The 27,509-nt window shown below is 37.4% G+C and overlaps 1 protein-coding gene across 6 annotated transcripts in view; it reads right to left on the bottom strand.

Moving 5' to 3' along the window:
- The window catches only part of LOC129556404 (zinc finger MYM-type protein 2), a 69,790-nt gene that overhangs the window by 12,950 nt on the left and 29,331 nt on the right, over positions 1-27,509 (bottom strand). For all 6 annotated transcript variants that reach the window (XM_055426419.2, XM_055426418.2, XM_055426421.1 and 3 more), the window contains 11 exons: positions 26,600-26,885; positions 24,839-25,004; positions 23,912-24,124; positions 21,515-21,586; positions 16,393-16,543; positions 15,819-15,934; positions 13,013-13,129; positions 10,895-11,045; positions 8,548-8,720; positions 1,324-1,489; positions 173-207 (listed from right to left, as the gene is read on the bottom strand). In XM_055426419.2, coding sequence (XP_055282394.1) covers positions 173-207; positions 1,324-1,489; positions 8,548-8,720; positions 10,895-11,045; positions 13,013-13,129; positions 15,819-15,934; positions 16,393-16,543; positions 21,515-21,586; positions 23,912-24,124; positions 24,839-25,004; positions 26,600-26,885 — 1,646 coding nt within the window. The remainder of the gene's footprint in view (positions 1-172; positions 208-1,323; positions 1,490-8,547; positions 8,721-10,894; positions 11,046-13,012; positions 13,130-15,818; positions 15,935-16,392; positions 16,544-21,514; positions 21,587-23,911; positions 24,125-24,838; positions 25,005-26,599; positions 26,886-27,509) is intronic.

The following is a 27,509-nucleotide window of genomic DNA, read 5'->3' as shown; positions in this document are numbered from 1 at the left end:
AAAAAGACCTGTTTTTATTTTGGGTAATTCAACAGAATATGAATACTTCAACCATCTCAACAGGTAAGTAAAAAAATCTTTTATTATTATAATCAGATTAAAATGGACTAATTAATTTTTATGCCCACATTATAAAAGTCAGTATTTAGCACTTTACTTAAGCAATACTTACTGTCATTTTGGTTCGGGACGTCTGACAACCCTGATCTAAAAACAAACAAATTTAAAATAAGACAAATATCACTTTCTTCAGGATTTTCTAAATCCATATTTATTAATTTTTATGGATTTTTTTGAAATAGTCACTGATGGAAATATTTCATATTCTTCTGAGAGCTGAAATACAGAGCTAAGTAGTGGAATTAACTCTTTCCCTCTTTCATTCCGTTAGAAAGTATATACTGCTTTGGGAGCAATACTATTTTCTTAGATTTAACTCTTAAATAAGTCACATCTTCTAAAGGGTTTTTGCTGTTTGTCCTATTGACCGTGGAGCACATACAATTTGCTGAAAAACGTTTTCATTTAAATTGCAAGTGAATAGGCAGACAAATTCTTTTTTAAACTGGAGGATAACTGCTTTACAATGTTGTGTTGATTTCTACCATACAACAGCCATAAGTGATACATACATGCCCTCTCTCCTGAACCTCCTGCTCACCAACCCCCCATGACTCTAGGTTGTTACAGAGAAGCTGGGTCAACTCCTTGTGCTATACAGCAACTTCCTACTAGCTGTCTATCTAACACATGGTCATGTTTTCAATGCTATTCTTGCAATTTGTTGCACCCTCTCCCTCCTACACTGTGTGCAGAGTCTGTTCTGTGTCCACATCTCTATTCCTGCCCTGTAAAAAAGTTCACCAGTACCTTATTTACTGATCCCATATATATATATATTATTATATGATATTTGTTTTTCTCTTTTTGACTTACTTGACTCTGTATAACAGGCTCTAGCTTCATCCACTTCTCTAGAACTGACTCAAATGCATTCCTTTTTATGGATGAGTAATATTCTATTGCATATATGTACCAAAACTTCTTTATCTATTCAAGGCAGATGAAATTTTTTTAAACAATTTTCGTTATAATTCTGTTTAGATTCTCTCTACCCCAACTAGACTTTATTTTTATCAACTTCCATTAAATTTTTAAGAGAGTAAAAAAACAACATTCAAAACATCACTGCAGGTACTTCCACCTGGAGAAACCACAGAAACTGATGTTAAACTAACCCTGAAATCAACTGTTCATTACCACCACCCTGAATCCAGGTCTGCTCAGCGGGCTTTTCAGGTCACTACCTGAAGGGACTCTTACCGTAGTGTAAGTTCTCCGGTCCCCTCTGGGTCGTCATGTTGGGCTCACTCTGCTGGCAGTAGAAGCGTAACAGGCAGTGCTGGTCACAGAAGTGCTTCATCTCACCACGCCACTGCACCCTCTCCCGGAGGGCTCCTTGAGACTTACAGCAGTCACACCGGGCAGCCTTAATGAAGCAAGGAAGGTGTCAGCATCTCCCAGGAGAAGGTTTACAAAGCCAGACATGTTTTACAAGACATGAGTTTTATAAGAGTTCTAGCGTTTCAGTGATTATTGCCAAATGTGATAAAACAATGTCTGATAAAGAAAAAATAAAACTGTACTATAAATCATAAGAGTAAAACACAAAAATTTTAAAAGTAGTAGTTTAGCTAATTGTCAAAATCCCTTTCTATACTTACCAGAAGTCAAAGACCAGCATTACAAAGAGAGGATAACCAAAACAAGTGCACAATGGTAGACCAGGCTGGTCCAGTGAGATTTAACATTACAAAATAACTGAGAGCCACACTTATACACAGGTCCAAGTCTCCCACAGTCACAATACAATGGAAAGTGAATAGACTTCCCAGGATCAACTGACTTATAACAGACCAATTTATACAACTGTATAGGCCAGAATAATTTTGAAGCCAGCACTTATGCTAAGAAAAATAACGGATGTTATTTTGAAGTGTTTTGTTTCAATAGTTTAATAAATTTCAAGGGCTTTTATAAATATACTGTTTTAACAGCTAGAACTTCAACTTTTTGTTCTAAAACACTCAATGTTTAATTAATTAAAAACCAATTAAATTTTAAGACCACAAATTTGAACTACATCTAGGAAAACAATCAGTCCTAACTAGTCTACAACTTAATACACAAAATAAAACCAACTAGAATTCACACATAAACAAGTTGTACTTTTTGATGGTCAATCAATTAACCTAGAGACAGAATTTTTGGAGATTGCATTCTGCCTAGATTTTGCCCATTTTCACTGTTTCTTAATATCCTGATCAATGAGTAGACCAAAAGGTATAATTAATTTTAAAGATAATAGTTTTCATAATTTAGTTCTTATCTAATTACAGTAGAAATAAATTACTGTAATTTAAGAAATTACCCTTTAGTTTAGCCACCAACTTAGAAGTTTTGACAAAGCAATAAATGCCAAGTACTTGGTGGTGGGTAACAGGCCCAAGGGAGCTCCCCTCACTACTCTGAGTCAGCCTTTCCCTGCCTCCATGGGAGTCCCATGCCTAAACACGACAAATTCTAGCTGGCACATAAAGCACTGTGTGGGTAAACAGGTCTTATATAACAAACATATCCCAAGTTAGAACATGGGTTCTTTATTTCTCCAGGTCTGGTATTTCTCCTGCTGAATAAATGTTAAATGAATGAAGATGTACAGTATAAGTTATGACTATTAAGTAATGCCAATATCACATCTCTCGTCCAAAAACTTGTGAGCTTAAACGTTATACTACTGGTAATATTACATGGTAACCGCAGTAACATGAGCACTATCAACCAGGTCTTGGTTCACTTGATAATAAAAAAGTCCCTACAAAAAACTCTCACCAGCAGAGACTGTTCTTTAACCACTGACGTGCTCCAGGTTTCCGGGGTTTATGCTTTATACTCAAAGAAAAGCCAAAGCACCAGCTATATGTCAAGAACACAGCAAAAGTAAAAATAAGGACCTGAAATAAGGGCCTGACCGCCCCCTCCACTCACAGCGCAGTGAGTGACTTTCTAGGGCCCAATGTTGAAGTAAATGCAGGGTCAAAGCAGACACAAGTCCGAATGAAGGCTCTCTGTAGGGCACCCCATTACAAAGACAATGAAAAATCCAAGTGAGTTACTATGGCCAACCAGAAACAGAAATCCTAACAAATGTGAAATGCAGTAAGATGGTTCTCAATAACACCTAAAACTCACATTAATTTGTACTTGCACACAAAGTACTGACTTCTTGTACACGGTAATAGTTCCAGTTACAGTACAGTAATTCCATAGGCCTAGTGCCAACAACCAAACACATTCCACCCAAAGAATCTGAACAACAAACTCACTTCATTATTTTATAATTACAGACATTTGGAATTTTGTCCTAACAACACCCTTTATTCCAGAAAATTCAAAACAAATTTAGAATGTTCCTACCCCCCTGCCCCCCAAAAGGAGCAAGATTAATGCTAATTTTCAAAAGGAAACAAAATATTTATGTATGTTTTTCAGGATAAAGGATAAAAACAGAACTCAATACTAATTTGAAGTTAATACCAAAATCACAATTTTAGAGGTTATGAGCCTCTTGCTTTGGGCTGTTTCTCCCTTACTCAGCCACTCAAACAAACTCCTGGTAAACTGTGTGGAACCCACGTCAACAGAAAACCATGTGAAAGACCATCATTCCTTACCAACACCAATATCACTGCCTCCCACTCATGAGACGAAACTCTTAGGAAAGCTTAACATGTCTACAGCGTAAGAACTGAAGTATGACATGTTTCTGCTTTAACAAATATTGCATCATCATTCACTTCGTGGCTTTCCTATCACTGTAGAAAATCAACGATTATATATTACTTTTAGGGGGAAAAAAGGTTACTGTTTCAAGCAATCTAAATAATAGGCAGAAACTAAATTCTTAATTCAAAAATGTTAATCCCCCCTCGCAACTAATCCAGGAGCCCCTCTTCAGTAACCTTTAATCCCACCTCTCAGCTAATCTAGGAGCCCCTCTTCAGTAAGCCAGGGAAGGCCACTGGACAGATACTACACTGACAAAGCCCGTGACCTGTCGTGAACAGTTTGGGTTGATGTACACACATCCTTGAAACCTTCCACACTCTTGATCCCTACTTCACCAACCACACCTGATTTTCTAAGGGGGAACCATGAACAGAATGGAAATAGAGGATTTTATAGTCATTTATTTAAAAAAAAAAAAAGCAGAAATAAAAGACTGGGTACTGGGTACTATGCAAAGCAATAAAGTGTTAAGAATTCATCAGTTATACCCAAAAGCACATTAAAACAAGAATATTAGGCACTTCTTTCTAAATTTAATGTCAAAAAAGGAATAATTTTTTAAATCAATATTTCTAGCAGTTTATAGACAAAAAAGAAAAACATAGAAGCCCGAAATATTCTTCATTCAGTCATCCTTTCATAACTAAGGCTTATTAAAATCTAAGTATTAATCTGACTACAGCTCAAAGTCCCACTACTCAACCATTAGGATATTTGCTAAAGAATTTAACACTGTCACTCTTCCCTACTGGTTTTTAAAACAAATCAAAACCTGTACTAAAAACCCGTAATTTGAAGAAAGCTTCAGAAAAGCTCCTTAGTTCTATTAAACAGAGTACTAGGAAAGCATTCTTGGGAAACCATGGGACTTTTGAGGTATCTTCACTGTATATCAAACACCGAGCTATCATTTTATTACAATACTAAATCCTTTTTCTCCAAAAAATGTAAAACTTACAGGAATGAAAAGAACTATCCTCCCACCTGGTTTCACATTATGCCTGGAAACATTAACTTTGAGGAAAAGTAAAACCTACTTCCTTCTAAAGAGTTATCTGGGAGAAGAAGAAACATTAATTTTATTCTCAGCATTTCCTGGTTGCATGATTTCAATGGTTTTTGTATTCTAAATTAGATTAGACAGTACTTAATTAACCTCTATCTTAAATCCAAAAGCAAACCACTACACAGACCTGCACAGATTACTCAAAATGTCTTGTCTAGCTAAACAAACACAGGTAGAAAAAATTTAAACATAGTATCAAAAGACTTAAATAAACAAAAATGTAAAGCCATTTATACTCTAGGTGGTCTCCCAAACTGAAGAAGGAAGATGAAAAAAAGGTGGAAACTCGGTATGTGTGTTCTGTTGGGCTACCTGCCCTTGTTAGTAAACATTCCCTAATGAGGCACTTTTTATGCATTATTGGTCACATTGTTTAATTAACTAAAATCTAAAATTTCAAGTTCTTAAATTTAAAAAGTGGAAAGGGAGAGAGGTTCACGAAAATGTAATTTGGTTGGGACTCAATTTAACACATTTTCAAGATGACCACATGACAGTAACAGTGAATAAAGTGGACTCATGGTAAGTGCAGAAAACATAGATGGCTGAGGGAAAACTCACAGGCAGTGACTCTGAATCAGTACCGGCTGCCTCCACAGGGGCACAATGATCCATCAGGAGGGGCAACAGTCTTCCCATTTAGTAGGCTGTAAGACTCCCAGATGTTCAAGCAGGTTTTAGAAAAGGCAGAGGCACCAGAGATCAAATTGCCAACATCTGCTGGATCATGGAGAAAGCAAGAGAGTTCCAGAAAAACATCTATTTCTGCTTCATTGACTATGCCAAAGCCTTTGACTGTGTCGATCACAATAAACTGTGGAACATTCTGAAAGAGATGGGAATACCAGACCACCTGACCTGGCTCTTGAGAAACCTGTATGCAGGTCAGGAAGCAACAGTCAGAACTGGACATGGAACAACAGACTGGTTCCAAATAGGAAAAGGTGTACGTCAAGGCTGTATATTGTCACCTTGCTTATTTAACTTATATGCAGAGTACATCATGAGGAACGCTGGGCTGGAAGAAGCACAAGCTGGAATCAAGATTGCCGGGAGAAATATCAATAACCTCAGATATGCAGATGACACTACCCTTATGGCAGAAAGTGAAGAGGAACTCTAAAGCCTCTTGATGAAAGAGGAGAGTGAAAAGGTTGGCTTGAAGCTCAACATTCAGAAAACAAAGATCATGGCATCTGGTCCCATCACTTCATGGGAAATAGATGGAAAAACAGTGGAAACAGTGTCAGACTTTATTTTTTGGGGCTCCAAAATCACTGCAGATGCTGATTGCAGCCATGAAATTAAAAGACGCTTACTCCTTGGAAGGAAAGTTATGACCAACCTTGATAATATATTAAAAAGCAGAGACATTACTTTGCCAACCAAGGTCCGTCTAGTCAAGGCAATGGTTTTTCCCGTGGTCATGTATCGATGTGAGAGTTGGACTGTGAAGAAAGCTGATCGCTGAAGAATTGATGCTTTTGAACTGTGGTGTTGGAGAAGATTCTTGAGAGTCCCTTGTATTGCAAGGAGATCCAACCAGTCCATTCTAAAGGAGATCAATCCTGGGTGCTCATTGTAAAGACTGAATGCTAAAACTGAAACTGCAATACTTTGGCCACCTCATGCGATGAGTTGACTCACTGGAAAAGACTCTGATGCTGGGAAAGGTTGGGGGCGGGAGGAGAAGGGGACGACAGAGAATGAGATGGCTGGATGGCATCACCAACTCGATGGACATGAGTTTGAGTGTACTCTGGGAGTTGGTGATGGAGAGGGAGGCCTGGCGTGCTGTGATTCATGGGGTCGCGGAGAGTCAGACACGACTGAGCGACTGAACTGAACTGAAGAATCCCATGGATGGAGAAGCCTGGCAGGCTACAGTCCACGGGGTCGCAAAGAGTCAGACACGACTGAGTGACGGAACGGAACGAAATCCTACTGATTACATTAAAATCATCACTGCTGCATGCCTCACAAACTTCTATCAAGTACCTTTACTCCTCCAATTAGCACAGTTTATAGTAATGCTATGTCATACATTATACAAAGATATGCTGGGTTTAAAATGAAAGCAAGAAGTAAAATGTTTAATGTATAGAATACCGATATTAAACATAATTGTCACTAATTAATTATTCAACTTTCTGAAATGTACTGCCTCAGTGAAATTGCATTATTGTACACATAAAAACACGAGCTACAATTATCCTTTAAATAGATGACATCTAGAATAATTTGGTCTTCTGCCAAAGAACACTTCTTTGCTTCCCAAAAAAGAAAAAAGGAAACCAAAGGATTTCTATATTTTAATTATAAATAATATAAAAGAGAACAGAAAGAATCAAATCAAAGAAAGAAGCCACAGAGAAATATAGTTCATGTGCTGTGAAGAGAAAGCAATATCCTCTAAGATATTTTTTAAAATCAAAGTTTTGAATTCACAATTACACAATTCAGCAGAAATCTGTATAATAAAATAAAGACAGGGAAATCCTTAGTACTACAGGGTAACAACTTCTGTCTCAAACAATAAAACAGATGATGAAAAAGGTGACAGTAATAAAATGGAGTTTCCACATTTGTGCCATTAAACACCTTCACTGTTTTCAAATGATCCAAAACCGATTTTTAAAACCTCTGCATGATGTAAGAAAAGGTATTTACTTGTGTGTGCTAAACTGAAACTGAGCATTTAAAGTCACTGAAGTTAACATCTGGGTGACGTCTCACCTGTAACAAGGTGCTGCTTCAGATGGAAAGGCATCTGTGTTCAAGTGAGTTAGTACTTATCCTGAGTGTTTCTAAAATCTGAACCTTAATTCTAAAGCTTAAAATAGAAACAACAGTAAAATAGTGAACTTTAAAACTGCAACAAAATCTTCTCCTATGACAACTTGTAAAGTATCACTTTTCTCTATTTAACAGATGCTTGTTACTATGTCAAGCTGTATATTCAAGACCTACATTGAGAATTCCTATAATTCTTTTAAGTAGTGTCACTTTACCACTAGTAACTTTCATTAAGAAACTAAACTACCGTACATGTTTCAACCATTTTATTGTTGGTTTCTTTTGCAGCATTTCACAAATCTGAGGTTACAATGACATCTGGCCTTAAGTGCTTTAAAACTGTATTCATAGCAAAGCTTTAGCACTACATGGTTTTCATCAGGTAATAAAAGTTCTTTTGACTAAATAAAGCCCAAATTTATACTCATTTTCTTACTGAAAAAGAAATCAAAGCAATGGACCAAAAGGGACTTCTCTTCTACTTTTTTAAAAGTGGATATTTCTAAGACACTTACATATGCATTCACAATTTCAAGGTAAATGTTTCTAGTCTCTATTCATCCATAGCATCCTTTCCATTTGAAATTCTTCAAAGATCCACAATTAAAGGGAGAGAATAATATTTTAAAACACATCCTGAGTATCTAAAACAATAACCTACCAATATTCATAATTGATAAAGAAGCCATCAAAAATATTTCTATTTAGTGAACTAATGACACACAAACTTTAGATAAATACTCCATGTTGCTAAACGACCCTACTGCAAACAAAGACACACCCTGTTGAGGGAGTGATGCCTCAAGGCTTGGAGTGAGGCTGGTGGGGGTACTTGCCTTGTAGTACCAGTCCTGGAAGCGGCGGCAGCACTCCTCACTGCAGAAGTCCCGCACCACACCATCCAGCTCCCTTGTTGCCCCCTTCTTACACAGCTGAGAGCAGTAATTGCAAGTCACACACCTCAGTCCTAAACGCCGTGCAAAGTCCTGTTTGTACAATAGTTTGCAGCCTGAAAAATATAAGGTTTTAGTATTAAAACAAAAACTGATTTTTAAGGTAAGAAAGAGCTGACATGTCAAATAGATCATTGGCTTTAGAAAGTGTTTATAAATTTACACATAAAGTCCTCTTTCTTTCCTGATCAAAACTGTGAAATCTACTGTGATCAACACCAGCCTGTGAACAGTGGAACAGAGCGTGGAATATTAGATTTAGAATATCATGCAGGTTCAAATAATTAATGCAGTAAGGCTTTCAAATCTGGTAATGACTCAGAACTGTTATACCTGCTCTGTACAAATATAATCCTGCTTGAGTGTTATCAACACAGCACAAATGGGCATTTAGAGAACTGAAACATGGAGATTGTTGAGAGGCACTGAGCAGACATTCAGCTAAATAGGCATTTTAGCTCAAGTCTCTAACCTTACAAGTGTCTGTCACCTTAAGGACCTTCAGGGAAGTAAAACTGGTTTAATGACTTGCCCAAAAGAGCAGTGTTACTCTATTCTTTTATTAAAACACTTCCTTTACCTACTATATAAATGCATTATTTTAACTTACATTTAAATCTTATTTACTCCCTGTATCTTTATAAGGATTAAATAATCTTCACACTTCTACTCATGATGTGCACGTAAGAATGAACTTCTGCTGTTGTAGCTACGAAATCCTACCCACTCTTTAATAAGAAGGGCAGCTGTTTCCTATGTAATTTACTAGGCCATTACTTATGAACCATCCTTATGATTTCTGTTCTATTACTGTGAACAATATTTTAAAACATGTTTAATATTTTACCTTTATTAACTTTATCTTTCTAACTAGCTTTTGATGGTAGTACCAGGTATTACATGTTTTGTTATTTCTGACAGGTTCCAGCAGAGAACTAGGTGTAGTTAAGAGAAAGCACAAAATATATTATTAAACAGAAAAAAAATACACATCCCTTTTAACCTTTTATAGCCCTAAGTTATAAGTTCCTTTTGAAAATTATGTTCTTCAATGTCAATTATCTATTTGTTGCTACTTGTCCCTCATTTCCATAAAATCCACATAATCCAAACAGTACAAGACCATTAATGTGTGTGCAAGCCCTTGACAAGGACATGTTCCGACTTGTGAATCACTGAGACTGCCACTGCACAAAAATTCAGGCAGAAGAGCTAAATTAATTTAGTCATTCTTTTCAATGAAGCATATGTCACTTTTCATTAAGCTACAATCTTCACAGTAATTGTGACTGTTCTTCTCCAGGGGGCTAGACCCACATGTGCAGGAATGCTTGCTGTAGGCAGTGCCGCCTGGAGTCATGGCCTCGTGTGTTGAAGACGCCTGATGATGGACTAAGAGTCTTCTGATACTGCTGTCACTCTCTACTGCATTTAGGATCTCCCAACCTTGCTCTCGCCTCGAACCAGAAGAAGATATCGATAGAAAAAGAGGATCCAGGAAGAAGGGGAAAAAAAACTGGGAAATAACAGATAAGGACAGCAGGTAGGAAAGCAGAGTCCAGTGCCTGGGGCCAAAGAATTGAAAGGGAGAGCCACAAATAATAAATAAAGAATCCAAAGCCCATAGCTACAATCCTGATTCCTATCTCTGGAGAATCAGAATGAGAAACAGAGTTCATCTCTATAACCTGCCGCCTGGCACCAGAGCAGCAAAAACTATACATGAAAGAGGATTCCCGGATGTACTGTAACCAGGGCCAGCATCTCCCTGGCCTCCCAGACTGAAAACCTGGAGGTCTTTTCTGGCTGTGGTGATGCCCGCACTGATACAGGGAGTACCTCTGCAAACCAGTCAACTGGGCAGGAAATGGAGCCAGTGGACAGTAACTAATCCACCTGGAAAATCAACTTTCAGATCACTATTTGCCTGTTTAGAAATGACCTGGTGTGGCAATGCTTTTCTTTTCTTTCACCCTCAAAACTTCCTTGTAATGGAAAAACATGTTATCAAGTTCTTAGAGATCAAATACTGTGAGGCCCAGAGATCTATCTATGTGTATATATATATATAGTATTAGTAACAGTAGAAAAACAAACAATTTTTTTGTTCAGCTATACTAAAATTGTACTGCTACTCTGAACATATTTAGTGAGAGTTCAAAAATATTTTGGCAAAAAATTAACATTAAATATTAATTAAAGTTATGAACAACACTGTATATACACTTGCCTTCACTACAGAAAGGTCTCTTAACGCCAGAGAAATTTACTGTTTCATGAAGAGTCTTCTCCTCTTGACAGTATTCGCAATATGTAACTATGCAATGCAGCTTCTTATAGTCATCTGAACAAGTTTTGCTGCAGAACTGATGAACTTTGTTCTAAATGCACAATGGGAACCTTGGTAAGTATATGACAACCACCTCAAGAACAAGTTTAAGAAATAAACAAGCCACTTTTACAGAAACAAAGTTAAATCATTACCTACTTAATCTTATAATCCTTAGTGATATATTTCCTATAATAGGCCACAGACACCTAATTTAACTAATTCACTGCTGTATTTAGACATAGCTCCACAAAATTCAATACCATTAACTACCCTAAAATTAGCCAAAGAATAAAAGTGCAAGTATCACTAAGAAAAGGTGGCAGTCCAGTGTTGCTAACAGAACTGGAGAAATGGGAAAACAAAGGAAGGTACAACATGGGTAAGCTACAAAAAGATAAGAACTAGGACAATAATATGATTTTCACTCAAAAAGAAGTACTCTTTGTGGAGTACAGTCAAGTAGGCTCAGTCACATTCCTGCCACAGCATTAACAATAACAGCCCTATTAGGGACCATTGAACGGTGTATGCCCAGTCTAAGCTGGTTCCCTTGAGTGGAGCAGGTTAATAATCACAGAGTTGTGTCTCCTGTCCCCAAACCCACCAGAGCCAGAGTGACTTCACAAGTAGCCAGCTGAGCAGGGGTAAGGTAACATTCCAGGGCAGCAGCCTTCCCTCTCCTACTACAGAGCACAGAGACGAGGTCCAAACCATCTGCCTGACACTCACAGCACTATCTGAAGACCAAGGGGACAAAGGCCAAGGTTTGGAAACAACCCCAGGAGTGAGACAAGCTGCCCCACAGGGGACAAGCCCTCCCAGAAGCCTCACCGTCAATCGTGGGACGAGAAGCAAGAGGCCTGCGGGTCAGGCTCACTCAGCCTCGTGTAAAGACCCACAGCTGGGAACACAGAGTGGGCAGCACCAGCCTGGGGCTGCTGTGGGGACCCTGCTCACACGGGTCGCCAGGCCCAGTGTGTGCAGGGCCCTTGGCTCCTGTGTGTGCTATGCTATGCACCTTCCCCTCCTTCTTCAGCACTCCTTCACTCCCTCCTACGGGCCTAATATCCTTCTTCTGCTGTGATTTAAAGAGGGGAACAGTCACTGAAAACCATCACTGGTGCCGATAACAGTCTCAAAGAATGACCAATTTAAATGCTCTTAAGACAGCACCAAACAAAATAGCAAAACAAAAAATTTAGGGACTAAATAATGCAACCTCTGATTTCCAAAGTACTTCAGAAATCATGTGGTCCCGTTCTGGGAACCACCTTCTGCCTGAGACTAAGACACCGGGGATGAGCCAAGAGCCACTAGTAGGTTTGGCTCAAGGGCAGCTGCTGTTAGCATTACATCTTGTGACCATCTTATCACATACTCCATGCCCTCAAAAACATGACAGAATGACTGCAGGTGAACACAGCTCAAGAAGCTGCGTCTAGCCAGGGCCACCCTGCCCCTCCCTCCTTCCATCCACTCCTTACTACCCCTTTCCAAAACAAACATTAATACTCAGAGTTTCTGCTTTGGTGAAAAGATATGGCAAAGTAAATTAATACACTGGTGAAGACAAGGGTGGAAAAAAAATTCATATTAGGATTCTTTGATAAAACACAACTATAAAATGTTACATGACAATATAAACCTAAGGCAGTATAAGATCGTACAGTTCACAGACAATGCTTATAAACACAGGGTGGGGAGAGAGGTGGGAACAGGAACACTCCACACAGAAGACGCTGTAGGTATATGGCCAAGCAAAGACTCCTTACACTACCATGAACACAATGTGGAGTATGACTTCAGTGTGCTCTTTGACTTAAAAAGAAACAGGTCCTTTCCTGGTGCTACTCCCACATTTAAAAAAAAAAAAAAAGCAAATAATCCAATCTTCACTAAATCTGAAAAACGAATCCTTATTCACTATGAAATAGTTGCTCAAATGAAAATGCCATTATTACTATACTAGACTTTCACTGTAGCAGAAGATAGCATGCATAATAAAACATGACTTGCCTCCCATTCCAAGATTTCTGGCTTTGAACAGAATGAATTTTTGCAATAGTTGCACTTCAATTGAATATCACTTGGTGCTACAAACTGGCCGTTGGGAGATGACTGCATGCTGAGAGCCTAAAACAGAGCACAAGACATACCAAATCTGACGCGGTTTTACAAATTTTATTTGTGACAACCATCAAGTATCAACTACATCCAGAAAATAATACACATCTTTAAGTTCTTATCTCCTCAACATATAAAATGACATTTTTCAATTTTGTCTTTAAAAATACTAGCATAATAAGTTTAGTTTGATGAAACTGGATTTCATTTTTTACCACACAATTTCTGTTAAAGAAAAAAGAAAAAAAATATAAAGTTCAACTGTGATTTTTTCTTTAAGAAAATACAAACAAATAATAAATAGTGAGGTCGCTACACCAAGTCCTGAACCAGTAACAAAACACAGAAGAACACAATTCCCAACTCTGCCTGTAACAGTTGATACTGCAATCATTTTCATTCCAAGTGCATCCATGAAAATAGTCTTTTCATAATTTTTCTCAATTGATGTTTTTTACATGCAATGTTGGGGAGGAAAAGATTTGAAGAACGGGACAACAGAGGACAGGATGGTTCGCTGGCATCACTGACTCAATGGACGTGAGTTTTAGCAAACTCTGTGAGATGGTGAAGGACAGGGAAGCCTAGCGTGCTGCAGTCCATGGGGTCACAAAGAGTCGGACATGACTGACTGACTGAACAACAACGAATGGATAACCAGGAATTTCAGTTTCATTACACTTTAAAAAGTTAAAAGGATTTACAGGTTGGGGTGAGATAAGCAAACATGAGTGTCCCATGTCTTTAAGAATTTTCTACAGTTTGTTGTGATCCACACAGTCAAAGGCTTTGGCATAGTCAATGAAGCAGAAGTAAAATTTTTTTTTAACTCCTTTCTTTTTCTATGATCTAGTTGGTGGATGTTGGCAATTTGATCTCTGGTTCCTCTGCCTTTTCTAAATCCAGCTTGAATATCTGGAATTTCATGGTTCACGTACCGTTGAAGCCTGGCTTAGAGAATTTTGAGCATTACTTTGGTAGCATGTGAGATGAGCGCAACTGTGCGGTAGTTTGAACATCCTTTGGCATTGCCTTTCTTTGAGAATGACATGACATTTACCCCTTCCAGTCCTGTGGTCACCGCTGAGTTTTCCAGATTTGCTGGCATACTGAGTGCAACACTTGAACAGCATCATATTTTAGGATTTGAAATAGCTCACCTGGAATTCCATCACCTCCACTAACTTTGTTCACAGTGACGCTTCCTAAGGCCCACTTGACTTCAAACTCCAGGATGTCTGACTCAAGGTGAGTTACACATCATGGTTATCCGGGCCATTAAGACCTTTTTTGTATAGTTCTTCTGTGTATCCTTGCCAACTCTTCTTAATCTCTTTTGCTTCTGTTAGGTCTTTACTGTTCCTGTCATTTATCATGCCCATCTTTGCATGGAATAGTCCCTTGATGTCACCAATTTTCTTGGAGAGATTCTAGTCTTTCCCATTCTATTGTTTTCCTCTATTTCTTTGCATGTTCACTTAAGAAGGCCTTCTAATTTCTCCTCGCTATTCTTTGGAACTCTTGAGTTCAGAAGCGAATACCTTTCTCTTCTCTTCTTTCATCAGCTATGTGTAAGGCCTCCTCAGACAACTTTACCTTCTTGCATTTATTTTTCTTTTGAATGTACACTTCCTGCCTGTACAATGTTACAAACCTCCATCCATAGTTCTTCAGGCACTCCATCAGATCTAATCCCTTCAGTCTATTTGTCACCTAAACTGTATAATCATAAGGGATTTAATTCAGGTCATACCTGAATGGTCTAGTGGTTTTCCCTACTTTCTTCAATTTGAGCCTGAATTTTGCAAAAAGGAAATCATGATCTGAGCCACAGTCAGCTCCAGATCTTGATTTTGCTGACTGTATAGAGCTTCTCTATCTTAAGCAGCAATGAATACAATCAATCTAATTTTGGTATTGACCACCTGGTGATGTCCATGTGTACAGGCATCTCTTGGGTTTTTGGAAAAGGGGTGTTTGCTATGATCAGCATGTTCTCTTGACAAAACTCTATTAGCCTTTGTTTTGTACTCCAAGGCCAAACTTGAGTGTTATTCCAGGTACCCCTTCACATCCTACTTTTCCATCCACTTAGCACAAAATAGAACCTTCCCCTTAAAAGTCAGATGTTACTCAAATCAAGAACACACTGCACAGCAGGCACTGAGCACAATGACACTGTGAAAATGAATCAAGAAAACTCTCACTGAAAAACAGAGCCACCTGGTAGGCTCACCCCACAGACCCCAGCAGGAGGGAGACTGTCTCCATGCCCAGCAACAACTCAAGATTCTCACCAGCCTTCTGGTAACTTGGGCTCAAAACCACCCCCAAGGCAACCCTAACCCCTCCTTTGTTCTCCAGACTTGTCTGTGGCGCCTCCTGGTTGGCTATTCCCAAATGAACTCGATTTTGCTGGCTAGACCACTTACCTTTTTGTTTTAAAGGCTGATAACTAAAATATATTTTCCTTCAAGATCAGTATCACAAATAACAGTTAAGAAGCCAATTTGAGTACCCACACTAAGTAGATCACTGGTAAAGTCACACCTGCTCTAGCTCCAGAATCTCCACCCTCCAATCTGACTGTCAACAAAACCATGTACAACTTAGCATGTTAAATACAGATGAAGTATGTCACAGTGTTCATTTTCTACCTATATTGTATCTGAAGCATTAAGCAAAATAAAGAACAAACCTGGAATTTAGCCACACAACTGGAATTGCAAAAGTTATACAACTTTCCATCAGGCATTGTGGCTTGATACTGAGGTAAGGAGTTTCGCTTACAAAAATGGCAAATAATTCCCAAACCTAAGAGAGAAAAATTATGTATCAGATTTTTTTATGAAATAGCCAAGGTTTTTCCTAAAAATCTTAATTGACCTCTCAGACTAGTCTACTAATGAAACTTTCTATACACTATTATTTTATTAATTTCTGAGATTAGTTGCACCTTAAAAAAATACTGTCATAAAAGAGTCTGATACCATGTCTCCAAAACATACACACATACATGAAACAATCTCAGTTTTAGATAATGTTTAAATGGAAAAACAATTTTAGCTAAGAACACAGGCATGGACAAACTCCACCAAAAATTTAAAAACTAAATGATCAAAACCATTAAAAATTTTTTACATTAACAAAGTTTAGTGTGATGACAAAAATAAACCATATGTGGTTTAAAATGAGCATAAAAAGAGGAGAAATAGTGAAGAAATTATTAATGTTATTAAAGTTCTTAAACTTTCCAAATACCTGAAACTTACTTTGTGATTTTGCATATTTTGTCTTGTGACTGTTCATGCAAGCAGTTGAACAATATGGCTCCATATACCCATTAGGACCTATACACTGAGTCATATCAAAAAACCTGCACTGTGTTCGGCAACCAGTACAAGTGGTCAGTTTTCCATATTTCTAAAATTTGAAACAAAAAGAAAATTAAGAATTTAACTAGAAAAGTATTTTTCATTATACTTTTTTTCTCTGTAAAACAATTCTGTTCATCTCTAATCAGGCTTAGTGGGTCAAAAGTCTTCATCTGAGGCTGAGTTTATTTGCAATGCAGCTATATTAGGGTCAAACAAAAGTATGATCTAAGCTAAGTCTCCTTCAAAAACAGTGGTTTTCCATATTGAGTTAAAACAAATCGTTATACATAAGTAAACAGAAACTGAAAATATAAGGCAAACTGTTTATCCATTCACCATGATGACACACTTCCTCATCTTATGGTAGAAGAAATTAATGAATCCTAATAGTCAAACAACTACAGTCCTTCAAAGGAATAATTTGAAGATGTTAAATACTTTTTCCATTGAGCTGCTGCCATTTCAAAGCACTCTGACACTTCCCTTAAAACTGATTTACCACGCTTCTACATTTAAAACCTCATTCAACCAACATAAAACATAGAAACATTTACATTTTAATTAAAAAAAACTCCATTCAAAATTATTTTTGGTTATTAAAGTTAATAATTAAGTTGATAGGTAATAATAAAGTCAATTGTGCCAAATGTGAATACTGCCAACCCTGTGTAGTTGAGAGAACAAGGAGAAAGTGAAGGTGGGAAGGCACAGGAGGCCCACTCTGGAATCTACTGGACAAAAGCAGCATCACTGCACAGTCTCCAACAACACACCCAGAGGCTGGTGTGTCTGTATACAAGAATCACCTCGTAAAAACTAAAGGCAAACCTTTAAGTGCAACTTTTATTTGATGTTTTATCCTGAGTGGTAAAAGAATTATCATAATCAGTTACATAAAATGTCACATTTCACGACGCAAAGTAATCATCTTTTCAGTCCTCTGCATTTGCAGACACAAGCTCATCACATGGAAGGGACTTGAGCATCCGTCCTTCCACGTGATGTTTAGATTGTTTCCCTTATCTTTGCACCCAACACCACGCAGTACAATACGATGATATAAGAAGGCGTCAGGACATTCCACGGACAAATAAATAAGAGATGTCAGGGGGAAATGACAATCAGGCCAAAAATAACAAAATATGAGCAAACTGCATGGATAAATTTCAGAAATGCCACAGGATTTGAGAAAACAAAACAATAAACTGAAGGTAAAAACATTAGGCAAAAACAACAACACTGATAAAAGAGAAAAACTTCCTCAGCATACAATAAATGGAAAAGTTATGAGAAAAGTTATTTATATTCCAGGAATGATGTCATATTCATACTGGTTCCTTATTTATTAAAACAACACCTAAAGGAAGTCATAAACTTTACTTCTCAAAGTGGAAAGCAACTCATCTCCTTATTCAATCTTTGAAAGGCTCAAAAAAAGTGAAAAAACCTATCAACAGCAAAAGAATGCTAACATGGAAAAAAATAAGAATAACTGCAAACCTGTTAAGTTTAATTATGATTCTCCCAAGGTTACAGGACAATAGAGGAGAGGCTGGTTTTTTTGTCTGGAACGAAATATGTTTTCCTGGAACCTAATAATTTAAATTTTATATTGGAAGGAAAAAACGTCAGTAAGACAAGGAAAAAAGAAAAGAATGTTTAAAATCTGGCACCACAACACAAGTAAGGAATACTAAAAATATCAGATACCTGCCATTGTGTCACAGATCTACACAGAGAAAAGCAAAGTGGCTCTCAGCAGTGGACGTGAGACCTCCACAAGGCAGCTCCTAGGAAGAACTGTCTTACCAACATAACCGAGGCCCAATCATCCACTCTAACCTACACTACATGTTTTAACTGAAATATCCTTCAAGTTGACAATAAGTTCACTGTCAGAATGGCTAAATATCAATAATTAGTAACTTTTAAGACATACCAATAAAAAGTAGACCAATTAACTTGGGTCAAGTAAACAAGAAGCTAAGCAGCTGGTCCCCACTAAGAAATAGTTTGGTGTGAAGACACTGAGAAAGACAGAATCATCAATACTGAGAACACTTTAACAGCCACCTTTACATTTGCCACTACTTCAACCCTGAAAGGGCCCACCTAATGGGAAAGTATTAGCAAAAAAGACATACACTGCCATGCCGTGTTTTCTCTGCTTCCTATGTAAACAATCAACATAATCATATTTAAACTTCATGCTTCTATAAATATGCACTGAGTGGTTTAAGGAACAAAATTAAGTGAAACAAATTCACAATTATTACATTCCCCATTCAGGCATAGAAGAAACCTACTTATAAATTCAGTAAAAAGAAAGAGAAAAGTATGAAGTAGATCTGATTGAAACAGCGCTGGTGTAAAAGGTAAAAATAATGGGGTGTTTGTGGCAAATGGACTCATTTCCAGTCTATTCACTGAAAAAAAGTGCCTTATTAACCAACTCCACATGAATATAAAAATCCATCACATGATTCCAAAACTTTCCCCTATTTTTGCCTTTACTATGTAAGCAAAATATCTCATTTTTTACATTTTTAACCAAGCGAGTGGACAGCACTGGTAGGTGCTCAAGCAATAAAGGTTGGATGGACTTGTAACTGCGAATCTAACCCAGGAAATGGGTATGTGTGTGGCTGCACAAAACCAACTCCGGGCCACGTCCAGAAACAACTGAAAGCTAACTTGTGTCCACAATACCACATGGAAAAACATACCCCTTCAAATTCATTAACATCCAACCGACTGACATGAAGCTTTGTTTTTCATCTAATTAGAAGCAATAAACCACACTAGTTAGCAGAACATGTGACTTTGTCAAAAATAAAAATTCCCAACTTTTTATCTATACTGGCAGGTGTATCAATGTATCACAGATGTCAACCTCAAAAAACATTATATTAAACACTATACCTTACTATTTAATGCATTAATACCATGTGCATAAATCACATTTCATTTAATACTTTTAAAACTATATTTTGAATAACTGGTCCTATTTGTAATCATAGATACTTTACTTATGCATCTAACAGCATTCTGAGAATCAATCTAACCATGTTACCAAAGGAATCCAAAGCAGAAGAACAGTGAAGAACTAAATCTGTAGAGGAGAGGCAGTGGTAAATTGTCAACAATGACGTGATATTATACTATTTTCTACACAAAGTGAAGATTAAGAGAGAAATTCAAGCAAACCTTGTACTTCATTCATTCAAAAAAACCCTGAAATTCTTCCTTCACATTGCAAGATGTTTGTGCAGTAAAATAAAGATCTAAAAAATTTACACACCATCATGCTTTTCTTCACTATTGTATAGTTTACAATTTTTCTTTCAATACATATATACTAGTTTTGCAATTTTAAGAATTTTTCTAATTGACAACAGATGCTAAAAATATTGAGAAGTTTGCTGAGCAACACGGTATTTACGTAGTATAAAATACACCCCCTCAAAATAACATATATGGAGGGAAAAACAGCAACTGCCTGGAGAAATGGGACAGCGCCCCCTTGACCGAGTGAGCCAAGACAATGCAACAAGAGCGGACAGCAGACATCACGTGCCTGTTGGTCTGACGCTGCACAAGGACATGTACTGCTACCTACTATTCTTGCCTACCATGCACCACCTCAGTGTGATCCTGAGAAAACAGCAAACAAACCTAACTCAAGGGAGCTTCACCACCTGTCCTGCAGTGCTCAGAAATATCAAGGTCACAAAAGACCCTGGGACCAGACAGACCAGGGATCAGTTCAGAAGTCCCTTATATAAAATGGTATAGTATGCACATCTCCCTCAATTACTTATAATAACTAAAACAATGTAAATGCTATATAAACAGCTGGCAGTATGCAGCAAATTTAACTTGTGATTTTCGGAAGTTCCTGGAATTTTATGCCATACCCCCACACCCCCAACACATTTTCAGTCAATTGAATCCATTAGATGCAAAACCTGTGGATATAAAGGGCCAACTGTATAACTCTCTAAAACACAGAAATTTTATATAAAAAGGACATATGAAATGAGCAGGCAAAGCTGTTAAAACAGCTACTATGATAAATATGCTGATATACTCAAGAAACCCATGGAAGAACAACATGAACATAATGAGGCCAGAAATAAGAGGACATAAAAAAGACACAGACAGAACCTCTAGAGATGACACAAAGGCCAAGCCAAAAACTACACCACACGGAACTAACAGTTGGTTAGAAAAAATGAGTAAAACCAGTAAAACCAAAGATACAATAGAAAGTCTTTACAAGGAAGCAAGAAGAAAAACAAGACTTAAAAAACCTCAATAAATAATGAGCCACTGTGACCAGGGGCAGGAGCAGGAAGTCTAGCACACCTGGAACTAGGGTCTCAGAAGGAGAGAAGGAGAAACTGAAAAAAAGGTTTCTTTAAATAATGGCTTATGATCCTGGATTAGATGTTATATAAATTTTTTTCCAATTTGTAATAACAGACATTAACGAACAAATTTTGAATAAAGTCTATAGATGAATCAAACAGCAGTATTAATTTTAAATGTCTTATTTTGATTGCTGTACTACAATTTTAATTACTGTTAATTGTATACAGTTATTATTCAAATACTAATTTACTCATGCAGCTTAACAAATATAGATTTGGAAACAGTTTTTGAAAGAAAGAGGTTTCTTCCCCTCTTTCAGGTAGGTAAAAGAGAAGGACTTTTATATTCTACATTTAAATGCTCACTGTGGTCAAGGACTATGAGTTAAAAATCTGTATCTAAAACTAATTTTTAATAACATAAATACCTAAAAGCAATAGAATACATCACAAGAAAACACGTAATATTTAGTGAAATGAAAGTTTGTTTGTCTGAAGAGATAAAGAAAACGATCATCATCATGACAGATTTTAAGTTCAGAAATGTTAATATGCTTCCAAATGGACATGATTCTCAGACACACAATAAGGCAGTAGCAGCATGCGTCATGTGTAAGCCATGGCCAGGCCACACTCCCACTTACCTCGGGCTGCGTGAGGAAAGAGTCTGGTGTGTGATCTCGAACCTCCTTCAGGAAGCCTGGATGGCTACCTACCTAAAAGAAGATTTTAAAAGGCTTTATTTTTATTTTTTTTTATTGAAAGACACTGCTTTACAGAATTTTGTTGTTTTCTGTCAAACCTCAACATGAATCAGCCATAGGCATACACACATCCCCTCCCTTTTGAATCTCCCTCCCATCTCCCTCCCCCATCCCACTCTTCTAGGTTGATACAGAGCCCCTGTTTGAGTTTCCTGAGCCATACAGCAAATTCCCATTGGCCATCTATTTTACATATGATAATGTAAGATTCCATGTTACTCTTTCCACACATCTCACCATCTCCTTCCTTCTCCCCAAGTCCATAAGTCTATTCTCTATATCTGTTTCTCCAAGGCTGCCCTGCAAATAAATTCTTCAGAACCATTTTTCTAGATTCCATATATGTGCATTAGAATATGATATTTATCTTTCTTTCTGACTCACTTTATTCTGTCTAATAGGTTCTAGGTCCATATAAAAAGATATAAAGAAAGACTCCCAGACTGAAAGGTCAACAAGCAACCTGTAAAAGCTGATTCTTAATTACCTATTTCGTGACTTAAAACAACCTCATCCAACTTTACAAATGCCTGTCTGCTCTATCCCAGTGCCAATGCCCAGCTTACAGAATAATTATAACTTTAATGATCCTATAGAAAAATAAGGCTCAGATGACAGTCAGTAATTTTAACTAAGGTATGTACATTATTTTAGACATGATAGCTACTTGCACACTTAGTAGACTAAGTCTCGCTTTAATATTCGTTCTGTTGCCTGCCATATGGGAGACCTGGGTTTGATCCCTGGGTTGGGAAGATCCCCTGGAGAAGAGAGAGGATACCCACTCCAGTATTCTGGCCTGAAGAATTCCATGAACTATACAGTCCCTAGGGTCGCAAAGAATCGGACACTACTGAGCGACTTTCAGTCAGTCAGTCAATCAATCTACTGCAGTGGTCTGGAACTGAACCCAAAACATCTCTGAGCTGTGCCTGTGCCAGGTCATTCACCATCGGTTATCTGTAGCAGCAAAACAATGGAGATAACACAATATCCACAGCAAAGTAACCAAATAAACAACAGTCAGCCCAGTGTTGTCTTGTATACTGGTGACCACTGGCTCTTGGGAGGTGAGAGGAAACACCATAATCCACATGACACCAGCATAAAATGAACATGAATTGGGGGAGGGAGACACGGATGTACTCTATTACATACAATATTGCCACCACACAAATACAGTCATGGAAATAACTTCAAGAGCACAGATAACATTAAAATATAATAAAATAATTGGGAATTTCTAAGTTTTAAGTATTTATTTTCTTTGTTTTCAATACTCTCTGTCTCCCTCCACCCCAAATACATTATCTTTAAGCCCTTAGTCCCAATGAGACTGTATCTGGAGTAGGGGCTTTAGGGAGGCAGTCAAGACTAAATGAAGTCCTACAGGACACTCTTTCTCCTGAGCACAGAGGAAAGACCACATGAGGACACAGAGAGAAGGCTCCCTACAAGTCTGGCAGAGTGGCCTCACCAGAAATCACCCTGGAAGGGCACCTTGATCTTTAAGCCTCCAGAACTGTGAGAAAGAAAATTCTTGGCTGTCTGAACCCCTCAGTATTTTGTTATGGCAGTCCTAGCAGACTAATACAAATAGAATTTATAAGTTTCTCAAACTTAATTTTTAACAATGGGTTAACAACCAGCTCACAAAATACTTAAAAACTAAGCCATGAAAAGAAGAATAAGGAATATATTGACAGGGGATGCGTCCAAGATACAAATGTACAGTAAAGTACATACAGTATGCTCCCTTTTGTACAGGAAAAAAAGAGAAACTAAGAACAAATTATTTCCTTAATTCTTCAGAAAGAACAGAAAAGAAAATACTATTAAAAATTGATGTGTATAAAGAATAAGTAGGAACCAACAGAAGAAAGAAATGGGGGCCAACTTCTGACTTTTGAAATCATTAAAAAATAAATTAAATCAAAAACATCTTTCAAATTAATTTCAAATTAATATTACAAATGAAATAAGATAATCATTCCTAAGCATTAACAATCTGAAAAATCATATTTGTGACCCCTCTCCACCACCCCAAAAAAATTCAAAACAAGAATCACTTTGGTAAGCATTTACCTATGGTAAAATCACAACCTTATTTCCAACCATCTACATATATTTCCACATTTCTGAGATAAGGTTATCTCTAAGATGTTAAGACAATAATGGAACTAAATGAGATCCCAAGATAAATCTGGTTACTAAATGCTGTTAAGAGTAAAACTATTACAGCAATTTAAAAACACACTCAAACCAGTGTTGAATTACCTGCTTGTATTCACTGACACAACTCTGGCAGCAAAACCTCTTCTGCTGACCATCAACGACCAGGACATTGTTCCCAGCTCCTTTGCTGGGCAAGTACTCGCCACACTGCTCACAGCAGTTCATTATAAGGCCATTAGCCATCCTGTATCTGTTAAAGCAATGGTCACTGCACAGCTTGTGAGTCATGTTTTTAAAGCTAACTTCATGGCGAATCTAAAAGAAAAACAACAAGCAAAATTTTAAAACACAAATTAATACACAACATGTAGCTTAAGTCACAAGGTGCTCCATCCAACAGAAAGAAAATGCCTCTATTTTTCTATGTAAGGTTTGTTTAGGAAAAGGGCAAAACAAAGTACATTTCATTATTATTTTAAACTTTTTTAAAATAAACACACAGAATACACATATGGCAGAAAACAGGGAGGACCACCAGGATTATAATACAGGCTTCCCTAGAGGTCTCTATAAGTGACAGGAAGCAATCCAGGCTGGGTAGTATAAAACTTCTAAAACAGATCCAAACAGAAAATAAAGTACATTGCTATACAGAATAGGGAGAACTATTATAAATAATTCAAATAAGGATGGATACACAGATTTCTTTTTATTTCATCAAATGCCAAAACCATATTTTTAATGAAATCCTCCAAAATATCCCCACCACTTATTTCACTGCTTAGACAAGATTGTTGCCTCTTGTTTGAAGTTTAGCACCATTTAAACACTATGGTTTTGTCTGTGAGTGCTCCCAACTTCAAGGAAAAAGTGAACTCATGCTATATTTCAATTTTTTCATAACTGCATAAAGGGATAGTTATAAGACAGATTTCATATACCCTCACTTTTAAGGAAACACATACTGATAATATATGGTTAACAGTCAAAAACAATCAGAACTAAGTGATAAAGCACAGAAATACAAACCTCTGTTAGTTTACCACAAATTGTACATCTTGATTTATTCAGAGCTCCTTTAGTAGGATTCTGTTTGTCTTCATAGAGAGACAGACAAGATGTGCTACAGAACTCCTGGAATGATTCACTCGAGTCTACTTGAGCAACAATAGTTCCTTTCATTGTAGTTATATCTCTGAAAAGCAGCAAAGTCAAGCTCCACTTAAAAATAAATACAAAAAAAGTGACATTTTTAACTTCCATAAATTGGAACCATTTTTAGACTCATTAAATCACCTTTACTATGTAAAAACTCTTGGTTCATAAAAATATGATGAACACAGGAGCTTGAGAAGCAGTACTATTAAACCCCAGCCACCACTCACTTCATCTTCAAGCTCCTTAACAAGGCTTTCAGACACTGGAAACACTTTAAAAAAAAAAGTTTTTGTTATAAATGTGGAGTTTAATGTCAAGGCCTAATTTACTGAGGTATAAATTACGATACTTATGCAATTTTCCTCTCCAGGTAAGCAGAAACCATGAGGTATCTAGGTCACAGGAATACAACATCCTTTTAGAGAGCTAAAGTGAATTTAAATACATCCCATAACCCAGAATAACCCCACTGACCATTCTGTACAGCTCTCAACTACAATTAAAAATGTTAAGAAACAACCACATTGATGACATTCGAAACTTTCCTTTAACTCTGAATTTCCAGGTCTTAACACTACAGCAGCAGCAGCAGCAGCAGCAACACTACTGTATGCAAGTCTATTACTGTAAAGCAATCAAAAAATGTAAAACAATTGCACCAATATTTGAATTTACTAAACTTACAGAGCACTCAGCCCTTTTCAAATTTCTAAGATCTAAAATATCTTCACAAACATGGGCTGCTCAAGAGATGGTACAGAAAATCCACCTGCTTGACCTTGTACAGAACATGCCGTAGTCATCTCATTTTTAACTAGTGAGGCCAGACATAGAAACAGCAGGACTACAAGGCTGTCAAAAAATTGGTACTTGAGTCGTCAAAAGGTGAATATTAAAAAATGACCTAACGTTTAAGACAAACATAAATAAATGCATACAATAACCAAAGTTCTGCCAATTTTAAACAATCTTAACATGAAAGTACTCTAAATTTTGACGTATTTTAATACAAAACTAGTCACACATAAATTGCTTAAGAATTTTATCGGGCTAGAACTAAATTCTTATAATTAGTAATGTAAATAAGCATGTATGTATTTTTACAAACTCAAGTCCAATGGAGATCACAGATAAAAATAATTACGGGGATCGAGGATCTATATCAACCCAAAAGCCCATCCAAGTAGGAGGCTCTTATTCCTAAACCACCTCAGCTCAACAGAGAACACTCTGCTGCTGCTAAGTTGCTTCAGTCATGGCCGACTCTGTGCGACCCCAGAGACGGCAGCCCACCAGGCTCCCCCGTCCCCGGGATTCTCCAGACAAGAACACTGGAGTGGGCTGCCATTTCCTTCTCCAATGCATGAAAGGGAAAAGGGAAAGTGAAGTCACTCAGTCGTGTCCGACTCTTAGCGACCCCATGGACTGCAGCCCACCAGGCTCCATCGTCCACGTGATTCTCCAGGCAAGAGTACTGGAGTGGGGTGCCATTGCCTTCTCCAAGAGAACACTCTAATGCTCTACAAATTATGCATTTTCAAAACACAGTGATTCACCTCTAAAACAAGTTTTCTCAAATTTTATATCACCAATATTCAACCACATGGAAATATGCTGAAAGGCAAACCTTACTTTTTACACATAACACAAAGTTTCTTTGGAGCAGGCTTGTGAGAGAAGGAAGAAAGGCAGGTAGTAGAACAGAAGAGGTGAGCTGATCCTTTTCGCTGATAAGCTGTCTGTCCCTTCTGCAGAGGTTTTTTGCAGTTTGCACAAGTGACTTTAACTGGTTTAGTGGGTTGCTGTTGGGCAGAAGGCTGGAAAATCTGTTTAGGAAGCGAGGCCACTGGTGATAAAGAATCCACCCCTGGCTGTTTCTGATTACGGGGAAAGGATGCTGACTGGGAGATCCAAGAATCTAAAAAAAAACACACACACACATACGTTGAAATTTATATCACAGAAATATTCTCTACACATTTCAGACATCAGGAAGGTGCAGTACAGCGGATGGTCAAAGGCACAGACCTTGGAGTCAGCACGGCTGACATGCAGGCTTCATTACCTACTAGCCAGGGAAGTTACTCACCTGGCGCCAAACTCATCTCTCAACTGCAAATGGAAACTTTAAATGAAATAATATATGGTTTAAAAACCAGTGACTGGCATACAGGAAGCACTAAAAAGTATTAGCCATTAGTTGTTAAACAGGAAGAACTTACAGAATATGACTTTAAGCAAGGAACACATATATCAACATAAAAGTATAATAAAATCTTGACCAACCAGAACCTTTGACAAATATAACATAGGTTGGATAAAGTTTATAAATGATTATACTCAAAACATCTTTTTAGGAACTTCCCTTGCAGTCCAGTGGTAAGATTCCATGCTTCCACTGCAAGGAGGCATGGGTTTGATCCTTGGTCAGAGAACTAAGATCCCACATGCTGCATGGCACAGCCAAAAAAATTAAAAAATAATAAAAAAATTTAAATAAATCTTTCTGAGAACAGCTTTTCCATATACATGTTTCATTCCA

The sequence above is a fragment of the Moschus berezovskii genome, chromosome 13 (assembly GCF_049115385.1).
Source record: "Moschus berezovskii isolate FMDL1 chromosome 13, NW_MosBer_1.0, whole genome shotgun sequence".
Taxonomy (NCBI): domain Eukaryota; kingdom Metazoa; phylum Chordata; class Mammalia; order Artiodactyla; family Moschidae; genus Moschus; species Moschus berezovskii.
Note: the sequence above shows the minus strand (reverse complement) of the source record. Positions and strands in the feature narration are given on the sequence as shown.